The sequence below is a fragment of the Physeter macrocephalus genome, chromosome 10 (assembly GCF_002837175.3).
Source record: "Physeter macrocephalus isolate SW-GA chromosome 10, ASM283717v5, whole genome shotgun sequence".
Classification (NCBI taxonomy): domain Eukaryota; kingdom Metazoa; phylum Chordata; class Mammalia; order Artiodactyla; family Physeteridae; genus Physeter; species Physeter macrocephalus.
The window spans coordinates 5,494,414-5,513,027 of NC_041223.1; the positions used below are offsets into that span (position 1 = coordinate 5,494,414).

General features: G+C 37.9%; 1 protein-coding gene across 4 annotated transcripts in view; it reads right to left on the reverse strand.

The window, feature by feature from the left end:
* PACRG (parkin coregulated) overlaps positions 1-18,614 on the reverse strand; it is a 527,628-nt gene that overhangs the window by 214,956 nt on the left and 294,058 nt on the right. For all 4 annotated transcript variants that reach the window (XM_028494776.2, XM_024122630.2, XM_055087409.1 and 1 more), the window contains one exon: positions 7,884-8,033. In XM_028494776.2, the coding sequence (XP_028350577.1) occupies positions 7,884-8,033 (150 nt within the window). The remainder of the gene's footprint in view (positions 1-7,883; positions 8,034-18,614) is intronic.

Below are 18,614 nucleotides of genomic sequence, written 5' to 3' on the forward strand. Positions count from 1 at the left end.
TCAAGAATCAGGGTGTAGGCCAAGTGGCCCATTCCAACTAGCAGGTCAATCCTTTCTTTCCATAATGAAATTGATCTTTTTTATGATTAACTATGCAAATTCGATCCATCAAACTTGCCTTTGGTCCGGGACTGTCAAGACGTGCCTGGGCGGTGAATCTGTCTGCGATTCGGAGCTCTTCTGACAGTCCGATCCCCTTAGGTGAGGTTACACACGGTGGGAGCAGTGGTGAAACCAGAGTGATGCAGCAAATGCGGGTGAGCCTGCGACGCCCAGGATGAAACTTGAACACTGAGATTTGGAAAGATTCATAAAAAGAAACTGCAACTATAAAAGCTATTTAGAAACTGAAAGCAGTGTCTGTCTGGGAAAGAGGCTGGGTTTTCAATAGTACATCAGGGCAGGCAATTCTTCGTAAACTTCTGGTTTACCAAGGTAAAGCCGTTTGATTAGGTAAATACTTCTGCCCTCTTCTGAAATGAATTAGGAAATCCAAAGAAGGAACTAAAACTATCTTCCAGGGGAGGGAGAGCTGAACAGTAAAAGTTGATCTCTGATGGAATATTTCTGCAAGTAGGAACTATTAGCATCCAGAAGACAATGCATTGTATTTCTGACTGCTGGCACATTAAAAATATATATATATTGATTCTTGAACATTTATTTTGCATCTAATCACCTTACTAAATTATCATATTAATTCTAATAGATGTCACTTAACTCTCTTCGAAGGAACACAAAACTACATACATATAGTCTTCTCTACAACCTCGTGATGCAGGTGACAGGCTTGTAACACCTGCCGATCTGGAAAGCAATTTCACTCACATTTCATCACCTCTTCCCCTTACCCTCATGCGGCCCACACTCCTACAAAACAATCTCCTGCAGTTCTCTGCGGGTCAACGAGCAGTTTTCCATCTACAACTTGCTTTTCAAATGAAGGAGATTAAGGCGCAGAGTAGTTATGTAACCAGTCCAAGGTCACAAACCCTGAGCCAGGATTCAAACCCAAGCAACCCTGACGCAGAAACTTTGCTCTTAAACACTCTCCCATCTCTTGCTTTTCCACACATTGTCCCACCTGTCCTGGTTCACAAGCTGAACCCCTATTTATTGATCCAAACCCCATTCAGGTACAGAGTGGCCTGACCCTCTTGCCCAGCTGGTTGGGCAGGGACAGGCGCAGGCAATGCAGTCTGCCACCCTGAGTGGGTGCCTGGGGTCCTCTGGAAGGCGGGTGGCAGCATGCCTTTGGGAGTCTGGGATATCCCGGGCAGCGCCCAGAGCCGCGAAAGCACTCGTTCACCTCTCTGTCAGTTTGCAACATTACCGAAGGAAAAAAAAATCGCCTGCTATCCCCTCTTCTCCTAACTTACCTAGATCCCTTTCCTTTCTTAACTGAACACCCCCTTCCTGATGAAGGGAAAAGGAAGAGAATTTTTCCTTGTTGTTAAAAGGGGGAGTTCTCATCAGGTTTTGTGCAGCCAGTCCTCGTTCAGTGATGGAGATGTGAGGGAATGGATGGCACGCGAAACCTCCAACTTTACTCATCAATTATGGGGCCGCACTTCCACACGCCCTGGGAGAGAGTTACATGGTCTGTCTCAAATTGAATAGCATCCCGCCCCACCCCCCCAAATTCAAGCCCTTTCTGGAACCTCCAAATGTGGCCTTATTTGGAAATAGGGTCATTGCCGATGTAATTAGTAAAGTTAAGATGAGGTCATGCCGGAGTAGGGAGGGCACCTAATCCAAACCTGACAAGGACAAGTATCTTAACAGAAGAGAAGAGACACAAAGACAGACACACAGGGGAAAATGTCATGTGGAGATGGAGACAGCCAGTGAAGTGATGCATCTACAAGCCAAGGAGTGCTGGACCCACCGGAAGCTAGGAGAAAGGTGGAGAACGGATTCTTCCTTAAAGACTGGAGAGCACAGCCCTGCTGACAACTTGGTTTTGGACTTCTGGCCTCCAAAACTGTGAGACAGTAAATTTCTGTTGTTTAAGCTGCCCAGTTTGTGGTAATTGATTACAGTGGCCCTAGGAAACTAATAAACAGCCTTCAGAACTAGATTCTGATTCCCTTGGTCATCATCCTACCAGGTCATGTGTTTCTAGATATAGATAGACAACTCTGAGAATAATTTTTCCTCTGGGCAGGTGCAATCACGAGGGTCTACAGAGAAGAGCAGATAGAGCCAACTTAAAGTATGCACCTGACCCCAACATAATGGTAAGATTTCACAGTAGTAAGATGGTCATTTTATGGGCTGACCACATATAAGATGCATCAAATGAGGTCACAGAAGCCTTGGCTTTTCCCAGGACCATCTGTCCCTTGGGGCTGCTCTCTTGGATTACTGCAGAGCCATCAGTGTTTACAGGTACATGGGTCTACCATCTCCATCCCCTAAGATTTTCAAGGCTCTGAAACCTCTGCTAATAAAGAATGCTTGGAAGAAGGGACATTGAACTTGGAGAAGTGAAGATTGAAGGGGGGTAGGAAAGTTTTATATAATTTTTTGAGGGCCTGTTATTTGGAAAAGGGACTAGATATTATTCTGTGTGGTTTAGACTAGAGAGATAAGCCAGATAGAAATATTTGGCATATATTTCATTCACTGTAGGAAGTGATTTTCTCTTTGGATGTAGGATGGGCTACCTCATGAAATAGTGAGGCTCTTTAGGACAAGACTGAATAAATAAGTATTGGTCATGCAGACTGGGATAGTGAATAAATTCCACACAAACACATATTAAGCACCTAATTCTTCTCAGTGTGCTACACTCCTCACAGAAAAAAGAAATCCCAACACATTTGGGCTATGAAACCAATAGTCTGATATTTAGTAAATGTGGAGAGAGGTGCAGATCAAAGGGCACCTACATGGATCTGCCAGCTTGGTTAGGATCCTAGGATTCTTTTCAGACCAACTAGTTATATCTGAGTTGAAGAAGAGTTCAGAAGAGATTAGATAGATACATGATCATTCCAAATCTAACTTTCAGGAATGCTGGAGTAGTATTCTAATACTTTCCTCAATAAACTTAGGACTTTCAAAGACTTTCAAATCTAATAAGCCTAATGAAAGATTCCAAAGAAGCTTTGAAGCAAATTTCTAAATCATACTAAAAATTGTATAGAATTCCATGGGGGAATAAACCTTAATTTCAAAATTAAATTAAAAGCTCTGTGAAATAAACTTCATACAAGTCAATTATAAGACATAAGCACTAAAGACATTTTTGGTGAACAATCAGCTCTCAAAAGTTCATCAACAGTTTAAAGGACCATGAAAATAGGTACCATAGAACTCAAAAAAATATCTAAAGAGGGTCTGAAACAGCTTGACTGAGAAGTCTTAGGCTCTCCTTAGAAGTTGCTTTAAAAGACTATCAGTAGAAAACAGTTGGTTCTATTTTTTAGAAATGCCCTTAAATTTCAGGGCAAAAGACCTGGTACAAACTTTCCAAAATTTTGCAAATTTAATGCATTCTCATTTCCTGTGTTATTTAATGTGTCTGAATTTGAACTGGAAATTTTAAATCTCTTTTCATGGACTTCTATTAGTCTATGGCATACATCTTAGAAGTATCCGAGATAAACCAAAGACTATTTGATTTTACACACTTGGGAACATGTTATTTCATTATTACATTTACTTTTGCACATTCTGTGACATAAAGTTAATGTACTGTACTCTTAGAGCTGCTGATACCTGGAGTCTCTGAACTATATCCCTTAGAGGTTGTTTCAGGACTGCTGGTGCAATTAGAAACAAAAGTACCAAAATAAGGATTGCCTCCAAAAAACAGCGTTGTTGGATAGCCTTAATCTGCTGGCAGAGCCCCATATTTTAGCTGTAAATGTTTTAATGCCATTTATTGGCGCATGCTTCTCAAATGCAATACACTGCATCATTAATTTTGTAGTTTCATCTCTGAAAGCTATAAATTGAGCATTCCTATTGTCTTTATTTTCTGTAACCTTTAATAACATTTGTGAAAGAACACAGGAAAGAAGAAATTGTTGTTATAGATACTCTTCTTTCCCTTTCACCCCACAGCAGTCACTGGAAAGACAGCATGTCTTAGATATCCAAAATTCACTGTTTAGAACGAAAGAAAACAAGTTCAAGCTTAGATACTAGCTTGGATCCTCCAAAGAGGACGCTGATCCTGGTTTGTCACACCCAGCTTCTCTTTTTACGATAATGACCTTCCCCCAAACCGCACTCACATGTTTGAGCTTGCCAGGAAGGGATGGATTTGAAAACCAGTTATCCTTGAATGAATCCCATTGTCCTTAATTTATGTGGCCACTCACCTGGCATTTGGTAGTCAGAGGCAAGGTGAGTCCTTTGAAGCAAAGGGACTGCAGCCGCTGGGGAAACCAGGAGGTCATGCCTCACTCACAGGCTCACAGAAGTGACCAGGGGATACAGTACATGAAATCACCTCTTCAAGCTGCTATATACTAATTTATACAGTATTGCTGTATTTGTATATAATATCATACAGGGATAACATTGTATGTGTATATAATGTTGTATGATAATAATGACTATCTCATTTAATATTCAGTCAAGGCCAGGCCCCACATGAAGGGGTGTACATTATCTCAAATTGGTTTGCCAACATTATGAAAAAGACATTATTATAAATATTTTGTGCAGATGAAGAAATTTAAGTTCAGAGAAGTCACGTGATTTGCCTAAGGTCACATCTCTTCTGCTCCCAAATATTGCTCTTTATCCCACATTGCAATTCACCGATTTGTCTGTTGTTGTTTTAACTGTAGCCTAATTAAAGCCTGTGAAAGTATGTTATTTATAAATAGAAATACAAAGCCACTCTTTCTCCTAGACCAGGACTGATCCTGTGGGGCTGGCGGTAAGTTTCATTACCTGTAGAAGTGTGGATGGGGACACCGGTTGGTGCTACCAGTGTCATGTGCTCCCCCCGGTCTACCTATTTCCCACTGGTCCCCTGGGAAGACTGCTGGCGTGGTTGTGCATTCGCTAGCTACTCAGCCCCTCTGATCATTTCAGAGAAAGTCCAGCTGACATTAAAATAGGACAGAAATTGCAAAAAGGAGCAGGCAGTAGAATTATGCTAAAGCTTGTGCTTCAAGGGAACATTAACAGAAGGATAAGGTCATTATATTTGAAGGAATATTCTCTCTTTCATTCTTTTGGTCATTTATATTGGGTCTCACCCTCAAAAATATTTTGTTGTGGGACTGGAAAAATATATCTTTGAATATGAATTTAACAAGACATGGATTACATGAAAGTAGGGAAAAAGGAAACAGAAAATGAAATTGTTCTCAGATACCTTGAAATTAAGGATGAAATATTTTTTCTAATGCTACATGCTGTAAATTTCTAATTTATTTTTAATTGTAACTAATACATCTGTTACTAAAGACACCTGCTTAAATAAAAATGTATCTATGGTTCTGTGAATATGAATAAAATATAATCATAAAGCAAGGTTTATTAAAATGCTATTAAACCTAAATTAATTTTAGTCTGAAAACAGTATTGTAATTGGAAATCCTGTGATAAGCTTCTACTGGTAGAACTGGATCTGTGGTAACAGCCACTTTGAAGAATAGTTTTAAGTTTTAGAGCTAGAATGCTCCAATTTTGTAAGATGACCCTCTGGAAATACAGCAAACTGCATTCTGGCATTGTACTGACAGGTTTCTAAGATAAGTAGAAAATGAAGCTGAAGCTAATAGTTTTTCCGCTCAAATGTCAGAAAGATATTAACCAGAAAAATAGTTGAATGTAGAATTCCTGGTGCATGCATTTAGAAATGTTCCAAAATAATCAGCTAGGTGTGGGACCAATTAAGGCCATGATATAAACTGTAAATAAACAGGGGATGTATTCCTAAACCCAGTCGCTGCTTTTGTGAAGCATATGAACATTTGTAAGTTAAAGAATTAAATAAGTAGTATAGTGAGGAATACGTAGAAACCAATTTTTTTTGTTTAATAGTCTAGAGCTCCCAAGAGGTTTATCTGTCTTAGTGGCAGCTGTGCTTTTTCTTCTTTACAGGGTTCCTTGAGGATGAGGGAGATTCTAATCATCTTTTGAATATCACTGTCTTTCTTATTTTATACAAAGATACAAAATCTTGCTTAGATTTAAGTTCCGGATCCCACTGTAGGACAAGGAGAGCATTAACGCGCGTGGTGTCCCCTACTCCTACTCAAGCAAGGCAGGGAGACGCTGGCACTCATCTTCCATGAGAGGCAAGTACAGAAGCAAATGTTTATGGAGGGGAAGAGTTACAGAGAGGCAACTTTTGCAGCTAAAAAATGGAAAAAGTAATAGTACATACATCATAGTTTCTGTGAGGATTATCGAGGAAACGTTTGTGAATCACACGCTTCAAAAGTGTTAACTATAACTGAGAGTTCTGGGGGTGAGTGTTCCCCGATTCTTCCCTTTCTGTCTTCATCTCTAGCATTCCTGTCTTTATATCTATCTCTTATTTGATGCCGCTATGCAGTAAAAATATGAATTATGAATCAAGAATATTTAAGCAAGTATTTTCCACAAAGTAGAAATGCTGTTACTAAAACTTTCAGTTTAGATCGTAAAAGACTGAATTACTAACACCCAGTTTTTACTTTCCTGAAAGAGTCACCATCTCATCTAAATGACCACATTAACTCTGTAGTGTTTAGATGTTTTGGAATGGATATCAACTCATTCCATTATGAGCATTCTTAAGCTCCCATAACCCCAGTTGAAGTCCTTTTTACTAAAAATGTTTACTATTAAACATATAAGTAGGCCCTACTCCTGAAAGACAGCTAAAGACTCTGATGATCCCATGATTTCCTGAATAGTCTGCCTGATTAGGGAGACTTTTAATAGCAATTTAGGAAATATATGAAAAATAATGATTCCAAAAAAAGGACTTCTTTGTGATTGAAGCTGTCATATGTTCAGTTTTTAGTTTGATTTTTTCTTGTCTGTACAATAAGCAGATCATGTTGCAAAATTTTCATGCACTGTTCCACTAAATTAGTAACTTACTTACATGGCTGTCAGAAATTAACTTCAAATGTTGACTTACACCGTGCATATGAGAGGTATGGAACTCCAAAGTTAGCAACATAAAAGAAAATTAGATTCACATTGTTTCAAGAGGTACAAAAGGAAAATCACAGTGTCAATGAACAGATGTACATCCACTGCCTGCCAGGAGGTCACCACAACTTGCTAATACCCTTGGGTGAAGCAGATTCACTTCAGTGCATCAGTGCTTTCCAAACCTTATAGAATACTATTTTTAAAAATAAATACATCAGAACATATATATTTAATCAGTACGCACCATCAGCTAAGTAACTACGAATTATCTATTTTTCTTTTTTTAATAGAAATAGGAGAACTTATATTAAAACTCTCCATACCACCTGTACCAGATTTTAATAATATTGCTTTAAAAATTCCTCTTAAATCAATTATAAAAATTGACTGTAATTTTAACAGGAAATACCTAAAGGTAGAATTACTATCAAGAGAAAGGACAAACTCAAAACCTACTAACGTATTCAAAAGACTGTTAAAAAAACTTTACAGTTTAATTATTGGAAGATTATAGAACTGTTTCAGTGCTTCTGTACTCAGTAAGTAAGCTGTACATGTGAGGAGTAATAAATGAAATTGTTAATTTTACTATTTCCCTAGGGAGTAGCAGGAGAAGAGGTAGGAGTTATGCTATTTAGATCTCCGAATGGATCTTGGTTTATATGCAATAATAAATCCTACATGTGTTGCTAATTAACTCTACCTCAGACCACTCCTTTTTTTAGTGCTTAAAAGATATTTTGACTTCTGGGATAACTCACCATTCATATTCTTAAAGATGTTCAGGATGGGGAGGATTTGACGGTAATAGGGCACCAAAGCTTCACCCACCATCTCAGCTGACACAACCAGATGCTGTAGGACTTTGAGAGTGACGCAGATGACCTGTCGGTTTCGGAGGTTCAAGGCATCTATACCGTAGGAAAAGGAACAAGCCAAAAATAGAAAACATTCATTTCTACGATGTTAAGGGACATCGTCTTGTAGACCACTTAATTAAACTGTACTCTACTGGGGATCACCAATGGGATGAGCCTTGGTTATTACAGCTTTGAATGATGCACTGTTAATGCTATAAACAGGATCTTGCTTGTGTATTATTTGTTCTCCCGACTTGCACTGACTCCTCACCAATCCTAAGAAAGCAATTCATTGTCCTTCACAGAAGAGGCTGGTGATGGACAAGTAGCATGAAAGGGAAAAGATCAGTTCGTGTCGCTAAAGGACCCCATGAAGGTTGACAACACATAACTTTTTATGCAACAATCACTTTCAGTTAGCAATCCATGCTATGCTTAAAACTATTGCCATGAAAAAACATTTTTGGGGGAAGAAGAGACTGGTTATGCTGTGTATGAGTAGAAACTATAGACTGGTTACAAACATCGAGAACATTGCTGGTAGAAGTGACCATAAAGTGACTATAATTACACTCTCAAGAAAGTAGGGAAGAAAAGCAAAAATTTTTAACGTTCAGAACTTTAGAAGGAATTAACTGTGTATAACTAAGATACCAAAGGCATACACAATGTTTTTAAAGATCAATTCTGAATGCACAGTAACAAGCTGTACTGCAGAGATAGAACAGGAGACAGTAAGTTACCTGGTGTCCCCCAAGTGCAGGGTCTGGAAACCTGCTCCAGTGGGAATGCAGAGGCCCAGGGACAAGGACACTGATAACTGGCTGTATAAACACAGCCAACTCCCCCACACTTTCTTGGTCCTTAATCATGGGAACCTATTATTTACTTTCTAAAATGGCCAAAATTTCTATGATTTAAATAGAAAAGCCATATAAAGCATCTATTATAGAAGGTCAAAGGTGGTGACTGATAAATTGCAATGCCCGAGACTACTTCAGGACAAAGTCAGGGGATCTTATTTGTAATATTCTACCTTCTAAAGAAAAACTTGACTATGACTTTAAAGCATGTGCCATTTGTGGAAGGACAAAAGGAACCAGTCCATCCAAAGGAATGACACCACAGTCACTGTACTTGTGAGGTAGTCCTAACATTGTTCTTGAACTCCAGCTCACGTTTCCAGTAGTCTGTGTCTTGCTATCACCTCAAATTCAGTTTGTTCCAAATATAAGTTTCCCCCATAAACTTTATCTTTTACCTATTTACCCCATATTTAGTATTGATACAACCAGGTTCCCAGGTATCCAGGGTCAAAATCTGTTTCTCATCCCTTGCATTCTTCATGTTGCAAAGTCATCTTATTCTGTTTTTGAAGTAGCTCTTGGATTTGTGTCCTCCTCCCATCCTCACCTCTACCCTTCTAGTCCCGGGGCTCCACCCTCACCACCTCTCCCCTGATCCTGGGGCTCCGTCCTCACCTCCACTGCTCTGGTCCTGGAGCTCTATTCTCACCACCACTCCCTTGGTCCTGGGTCTCTATCCTCACCACCTCTCCTCTGGTCCTGGGGCTCCATCCTCACCACCTCTCCTCTGGTCCTGGGGCTCCATCCTCACCTCTACTCTTCTGGTCTTGGGGCTCCATCCTCTCCATCTATCCTCTGATTCTGGCCCTTAGAACTCCTCTACTGGAGAACTGCCGTACCTTCCTGACCCACCTGCCTTCTTTCTGTCTTTCTCCACTCCCTCAACCTGTCTTTTCACACTGCTGGTGGATTCACTTTCTTAGAACATATTTGATAATCTCTCTACCTGCTCAGAGAGTTCAGAGTCTCCCCCACACCATTTCCTACAGAATAAAGTACAAACTAGCCAGGCACAAGGGTGACACTTAAGGTAAGTTTGAACCAAACTAAATTCTCAGTTGAAAATACAAGAATATAAGGTATCATTTAGTGGTTTCACAGCTTTTCTCTTTGGAATCACTAGGAAGTGCTTAAAACTAAAGTGTGGTCAGCTTCATCCCCTCCAGCAAAAAAATGGGGGTTGAGGTATGAAAACACCTCAGGGAAGCCCCACAACTTCTGGTCCAGTTCAGACTACATTCCTGTTTGGTTTGAAAGCAAACACAAACACAATGAATAGAGAAGGCTCAGCTTCAGCGCAAGAAACCAAGTTAAATATAACTATGGAATTTGATTGCATGATGGCTCATTATTACAGCATTTAGACACACTGCAGACCATACCATATATTCTAATAACTAAAAATAGAATGCTATAATTTAGCCTAAAAGCTGTAGTAATGAGATGCTCAAGAGCACAGCTTCAGAGAACCACGGGAAGTTGGAGAGGGAGAAGGTCAGGTAGAGTGTTTTGTAGTGGTAGAGGGGATCGTTTCTTCTGGTCTTATCCAAGCTAAAATTGTTTTGTCTTTTTAGGAAGCCAGAGGTTATTGATCCCTGCTTACTGACGTAACTTCATTTAACAGAAGAGAGCTGGGAGCCTGCAGAAGTGTTTCTGAGTATTATGGGCAGTGGACATTCTTTCAAAAAGTCTACCAATGAAGCTCAACATGTTTAGGGTTTGGTACTGCACAGATCTGTGTGATGGTTCATATACTAGTAACTAACGTGTATTGGGCACCTCTATAAGCCAGGAATTAAACTGAGCACTTTACATATATTAGTTTACTTAATCCTCATTCACCAAATATTTATTGAGAATGCATTATGCAGCAGTTATTGTTTTAAGAATTGGAGATAGAGAGGTGAACAAGACAGATATAGTACGCAGCCCCTTGGGGCTTACAATATAGTATGGAAGAAGATATTGAACAAATACTACAAGTGTGTTGAGATTTCATAAGAAGGATATGGTATTTAAACAGCAAATCAAAAAGGCATTCAGCCCAGCCTACAAAGTATGGAAGGCTCCCAGACACAGGTAAGGGCCTAAGGGATGAGTAGATGTTATTAGGGTGAAGGAGAGAGAACAGCATGCTAGATTGCCCCCTCTTGGATAAAGGACTTCTTTTATAAGGTCTACTCCAGCTCATAAGGATAAAATTCTACTTAGCGATGTGGGAACAAAGCCCAAGACAGCAAAGAAGCAGTCTTCCAAATGCTTTTTATCATTGTGTATGTGTTTTCCTTGGGATCGTTGAGAAATGATGAGAAGAAGGATGTGAATATGTGTAGATGTACATAAAAGGAGACTGAGGCAGTGTACTTTTCCCCAAGCTAAAAGATCCCTAGGTCCTGTCTTGTCTCATCAGCCAAATAGGATCAGATGTCTAAAATCCTGGCTTTCTGTCTTTTCTTTCTATTCGTCCCTCTATCCCACCCCACTTCTTAAAAAGGACTCACAGCCACATCCAGCTAAATGTTTTATAAACTGCTTAGTCAGAAGGATTAGACATTGAAACAGAATTACATGAGTTTGTTGTTTTAATTTTTTATATATTAAAATAAATAAAATTGAGTGTATATAATTTCATTCCATTTTGTGGGTTTTTTTTTTTTTCAAGAAAGCCTTTCTGTTGACACTATAAAGTCACAAGTAGGAGAACCTATGGAAAGTATTAGAAGAGATAGCTATCTGAGCATGTGTAGAGCCCATATGGTGACTGCAGAAAAGATTTTTGTGGCTGTAGCACCTACGGAATGCTGGCTTGTCAAGTGCCCTTCTTTTAGAGTATACATGCCAAAGCTTGCAATAAAACAGGCTAAAGTATGCTCATCTACTACCAATTAACGAGAAGAGTCTTGCCATGTAGAATATATTAAGGAGTAAACCTTTTTATATATATGAGTAATAATAACATCGAACTTTTGTTGATTAGGTTTATCCCTGTACATATGGCTAATTGATCACCTGGGGATAAATTAATAAACTCTCTCACCATGGATAGTAATAATAGCTATTAAGAAATAATTATTTTATCTCATTGCAACACCGATTGAATTACCATGATTGTGGAAAATGTTATTGAATTGACGAAGACTGACAAGTATAACGCTTCAACTGTTACTCTTAATGACATCTAAAATGAAACCCTGAGGCATCCTAAATAACCAGGGACTGGCTCTAAAACTTCTGCAGTAGCTGTGAAATAGAGCCACGGTATGCGCTATAAAAGCCCCTTAACTTCATCTAAGAGGGATTTTATTTTTTTTTATATTGCCCATTTCCACTTCAGTTCCTCAGTTCTATTTTTTTTCCTCATTCTTGGGGAATTAAGATATACCATTAAGCTGGAAGTCTTTTTGTTCTTACTGTCCCAGTAGAACTAAATAAAAAAGAGGTTTTGTTTTTTTTTTTTGAAACAAAGTTCTTTTCTTTTGAAAAAGTATGTTAACAGATATAAAGAGAATATGATTCTATAGCTTGAAAGAGAAGAAATATGCTTATTTTTGTGTTGATGGGCCTGAAAGCAATGTCAAGATTTAAGTGAGGACTCTGAACTCAAGATTTAAGGTTTTGAAAAGGGTCTAACACGAGAAATCTACTGACATTATAGATCAACCAGGGGAACCTTTATATTCAGAAAATTAGATTTCTATTGTACTGCTTACTGCTTTCAAGTATAATCAACAAGATAGAGCTTCCAGATGTATAGAAATTGTTGAAGAATAAGGAAAAAATAATTTAAAGTCAAAGTAGTAAAACATTCATCTTAGATGGTTGTAAGTTACATGTATGATTTTCTCAAGCATAAATTCCATTATTGCTATGATTTTTTGCAAAGTGAGAACATTTTCTACTATTAGAAATGATTCACTACTGTGGAATCAGGAATAGATGGAAATATTTCTACTTCTTTTAAAATTGGATACACCAAAAAAATGTAAAAGCAAACAATAAATTCTAAAAAATATTTTTGACATATGGTATAAATGTTAACATCCTTGATATACAAATAGCTACCACAAACCAATAAAAGATTGAAACTGCTAATTTAAAAAATGGGCATATAATATAAATAGACAATACACAAATTAATAAATACAAGTGAACAATTACTATTGTCGAATTTTCAACTTCATTGATAATCAAATGAAATGAAACACTACTCTATAATTTTGAATATCATATTAACAAACAGTTTTTGAAAATTTAATACTCAGTATGGAAACAGGTCTGGGAAAAGAGGCACTCTCCTAGGTACCATATTGTAAAGCATCACAATCTTTCTATAGCAACATGCATGTAACACTTGACCCAGCAATTTCACTTCTGGGCATTTAGTCAAAGGAAGTATGCAGCTGTGCAGAAAGAGTTATAGGATAGGATGTATCAATAGTATTATTTATAATTAGAAACCATCTAAATGTTCCCCAAAACACTGGCTTATTTAAGTAAAATCTGGTATACCTATACAATGGAAAATTATAGTTATTAAAGTCATATAATAGAAAATATTTTTAAAATAGGAAAATGTTTATAAGATACAGGTGAGTAAAGAAGAAGGTTATAAAGTGTATTTTCACTCTGCTCTCATTTTGAAAATAGAATGTAAACACAGTAAATACTGGAGATTTATAAGCTCAGATACAATAGAGACTATCTTATCCATTGGCATATATAGACACTGGATTTTATTCTATTAAAAAATACCTTTTTTTACACTGCTTTTAAAAAAAAATCAATGTATCTTCCATATTTCCCTAAAATATTATTCTTCATGATTATAATTTATATTTTTTAATGTAGCAGAATTCTGGCCCTGTCTCCTTATTCTTTCTCAATATTTTCTTGATTATTCTTAACTATTTACATTTTGAGAGAAAATTTAGAATAATTTAGTCAGGTTAAAAAGTATGCTTGGCACTTTGATAAAATTTCCAATAAATTTAGAGAGTAATTTGGGGGAAATGGCCATCTTTCCAGTTAGGAACATGTATCTCTTCAACTGTTCTTGTTTTTTATTAAACTCCTCAGAAAAGCTTTTTAGTATTTTTCAAGTAGATTCTGTATACTTTTGTTAGGTTTACTAGTGTTTGAATCATTTTTATTTATTTTGATATCTTAAATGATATATTTTTCAATTTACTGTGTAAAATATATATAATATAAAATGTTATTTAACCATTTTTAAGTGTACAGTTCAGTGGCATTAGTTACATTCACAGTATTGTACAATTATCACCACTAACTACTTACAAAATTTTCCATCACCCAAAACAGAAACTCTATATCTCTTTAAAAACAACCCTCCCCACTCACTTCCCCTTGAGCCCTTGGTAACCTCTAATCTACATTCTGTTTCTATGAATTTGCCAATTACAGATGTCTTAAAGTATTTTAAGTATTATTTTTTCTGATGTTGAAATATTTAATTAATAATTGAGATTGTTGCACCCAGTATCGTGTTAGTCGAATTAGACTGAAATGAATATAAATTTTGCTAGTCAAGGGGCACTAACCATACACATTTTTAGTTTTCTGAATATAATGAATTCAAAATATGTTTTCAAACCAAATTTAGGTTTCAAAATTATAGAAATTATTCTCCTTCCAAAACAGAACTCAATTGCTGTACAAATAAATATGATGTTGCCTGAATTCTCAATTAAAGTATCAGAGACTTAGCTTAGCTATGATATACATGGAGTAAGCCTATCATAATTGTTACCATTTTTCTTCAATTCATTGTTCTCCAATAAGTGTTATATTAAAAAAGCATCATTTTTCTCTCATCTCATACAGAAAGGAATTATCTTTATGCAAAATTCAGACTTTTCCATCAAAGCTTTGTCATTACAAGTGGTTAACTTTTTCTGTTTTTTGATAGACAAGAATATATTCTGACTTTAGGACCATAGAATGCAACTTAGTATTCAGTGACAGTGTTTGGTCTTTCTTTCCAATAAACACTTAGTTTTAAAGATAGATACACAGTTAATATTATTTGCTTAAATAAATGAAAGTATTCAGTTACCAAAATGGTCTCAACATTAGAGTCAGGAGCATGATCTATTTAGTACTCACAACTTTCTACACATAAAGGAACCTGAAGAACAAAGTCATTCAACACACTCTTCTTCAATCTTGTTGCAACCAAGGTTGGGCCTGTTTTTGGTGTCAGACATACTGAGGCCTCTAAGAGTAATTGAGAGTAAACTTATCAGTACCCTGCTTTGTCAGAAAGCAGAGGAGGATTTGACTCTTTGGAGCACCCTGCTCCCCTGTCCCTACACTACTGGCTCAGTTCAGCTTGAAGGAGTTGGGTGACAGATGGAATGATGAGCAAAGGAAGCAGTTAGCCAGCCTTGGTGCCATTCTCAGAGTAAAACCAAGTGACAGTGTGCTGTGACAAGCAGGCACTGCTACTAAAAATTACGGTTATGTTTTTTCCTCTGGTTGAGAAAAGGTGTCTAAGTTTGCTCCAGCTTTAAGATAACAGAAGTAGCGGACTATGAAGGATACAGTACACACAGGCTTTTCACAAAACGAGAAAGTTGAGAGCTGTGCTACAAAATAGAAGATGGGTAAATACATCACTTTCCAAAAAGGAGCTGCCCTTTCCTCCCCAAAGAAGGAATTTGAAAAACTACACACTGCTAAGCTTGACATCAGTATCTGGTAAAATTCTAGGACTGATTATTTAAGCAAGTGATTTGAGAGCTCCTAGGACAACAGCATGATTTCTAGGAGCCAGAGTGAGCTTTTTGGAATGTCAGGCCAGGCTTACCTCATGCATTCTAACAAGTTTACTCATAAAAGAGATCACAAACAGACTATATTGCAAGGTATCTGGCAAGAAGTCTCTTGTAGGCAAGATACAGTAATGGTTGAAGAGTTAGGCTTTTTTCTTTTTTCCTGACTGTGTGAATAACTGAATTTCAGTAATATGCCTTGTTGGTTTGGTATCGACCTGCAGAGTCCTTACTGGAATACTGCAGTGGTCCATACTTGACCTAGTCCGGTTTCCATCTAACATTTTTATTGTAACTTGGATGAAAGTAATAAAATACAAATCTATCAATTTTTTGATGACCCAAGGTTGGGAAGTCTGTAAAGACATGGCCATGAAGGAACACCAAGGAGGTAAAGATAATAGTTTACTATTATTACCACCTTGATTTGGCACTGTGCTAAACTTCCTACCTGTATGATCTGTTAGTCCTTACATAATGCCTGGGCAGTTGGTTTTATAATCCCCTGGGAAAGATGAAATAATTAATTTACCAAAACCACACAGCTAGTTAATGACCAGCTGTGGTCTGCTTTGCACGAACCCAAGGCCTGTGCTCATTATGGTTAGACCCCGCTTCTTCCCAGCATCCCACCAAATCCTGGTGGAAAACAGGGCCAGACGTGGAGCCTGCTCAGGAGGAATGTTGAGTGCTGCACAGTGAACACAGGTTCTAGCGTGGACCTTGAGCAAAATAGACACCTGTTGGGACCTGAGCTTAAGTGGTTTGTTCCTGGGGAGCAAGTCATCCTGATGAAGCTGGGTTTCCTGGCATCTTCTGAAAAAGCGAGCAACACTCTGCAGTAGTGTTATTCCTTGACTAGAGTTCGGCTCTCATGTGGAAGGAGGAAGTTAACAATAGGAGATTTTAGCCTGGGTGTCCAAAATCTGTTATCATAATCCAGACAGAGAATGATGATGATGGTGATGATCATGATAATGATGATAAAATTTATCACCCACTACATCCTCTGCTAAGAGCTTGAAATGCATTATCTCATTTAATCACTAAACTAACCATACGTTGGGTGCCATTCTCATCTCAGTTTTATAAATTGGGCCCCAAAGTGATTAACTTGTCTGATAGCTGGTATGTGGCAGAGTTAGAATTTTGACCAGATAGTCTGACTTCAGAGCCCTTGTTCTGAATTATCACACTATACAGGAAGAGTGATAGAATTTGTTTCTTTATTTGAGAATGGGAAAGGGACAGCCAATATGTGGTGAACTCAGTTTGAAAATGCAATAATGCTATTGTTAGCTCTTTCTCTCTTTTATTCTATTGTGTTTTTCTGGCATGGACAGCTATAATCTCCATTCTCATCATTTTTATTTTGGATCACTCTGAGTCTTTTTCCCTATTCATACAGGGATAGGCCTGATTTTTATTCACCCTCACAGGTCCAGAAGGAATTTTTCCTCTGGCAAGTGACCAGGTAACTGTTTAAATACTTCTGAGAATGTCTAATCTCTGCCTCAGATTGCTATCATCTTGCATCTACTAACACAGTATTTATGTACAGGACATCATGTAGAGGGACACCAGTTTTTATATTATGACTTTCTTTATTAGGGAATTAAAGGCGGTAGGCAACTGACAGATTGAGTGTGAGAGAAATGGACAGAGAGGAAAGAAGAAAGAGCAGCCTCCATCAGGTAGCTGGATTTTACAGCCCCACCTGGCTATGACTGCTCCTATTCAACACGACACTTTGTAAGAACCTGCTTATCACCTGACCTGGGCATTTCTACACGACCTCCCATAATGATCACAACTATCTGGGGTATGTATTAATTCCCTTGTCTTGGAGATGAGAACTAACCTCCCAAACTCAAGGAGATAGACTGATTTATACAAAATGGTGGAGCCAGCACTAGAACCCAGAAACCAGGTCCACGGCTTCTCCAGTGGCCACACGAATCCTCAGAGAGGACAGAGAAACATGGTCTTTAGCACCACCTGCTGAAGCTTCCTCAGAAAATGGATGTTTCAAGCTTTAAGACTCCAGATTCCATTGACCTCAATAGCTATGAGTTCTCATTTGGGAATATCAATTGGTCAGTAGGGGTTAAGTTTGCTGTAGTAATAGACTAAGCCTAAAATCTAAGTGGCTTCACACAGAAAAGGACCATTTCTCATTCATAGTAGATACCCAGTTCATGTCAACATGGGGGTGAGGAGGAGAGAGGACTGTGCACCGGCTCTGAAAAGCTTGGTTTGAAGGGAACGCACATCTCATTTCTTCCATTCACAGCCCGTCGGCAGAGTTAGTCCCATGGTCCGCATAACTGAGAAATGCTGAGGAGGCGATAGATGTTTGGTGTGCAGTAAATGTCTCTGCTATAGAGTTCACTGTGTTTTGAGAATCTACCTCTTTTCACTTCCACTAACCTGTACTATGGGTAGGTTACATGATCTGGGTTAATTGAGTCAGTATGTTCCATCCCCCTTGGCCATAGTTCTAAGCTGGTACATGTGGTACAATCACAGTTCACCTCTGACTTTTATTTTTTCTGGAAATTAAAGGACAATGGCACTTGTTCTTTTCTACAGGTATAAATAAGTACTCATGTAGTTCCAGGATTGGAGCATCCTGAGGCCAAAAAGGGAGCCAGCTTTAAGATGACCATGCATAAAACAGAACAAGAGTGACATTGGCAAGCCATCAGATTAAGTCAAGCCTGAAATGAGACCTTGGATTGTTCAGGTATGTGAATTATTAAGCAAACCTAATTCTTTATGAAGCTTTGAATTAGTTTTCTTTTTCTGTCTTGTAACCAAAATAATCCTAAGTAATACACGAATTTTTTCAATATTTTTAGAACAAATAATATATTTTCTTCTTAAATTAAAATTTATTACTTTTTAACACCTTTAAAATAATTTACCTGGAAAATTTCAAGTGATATAAGTAAAATTATTAGATCATAAAG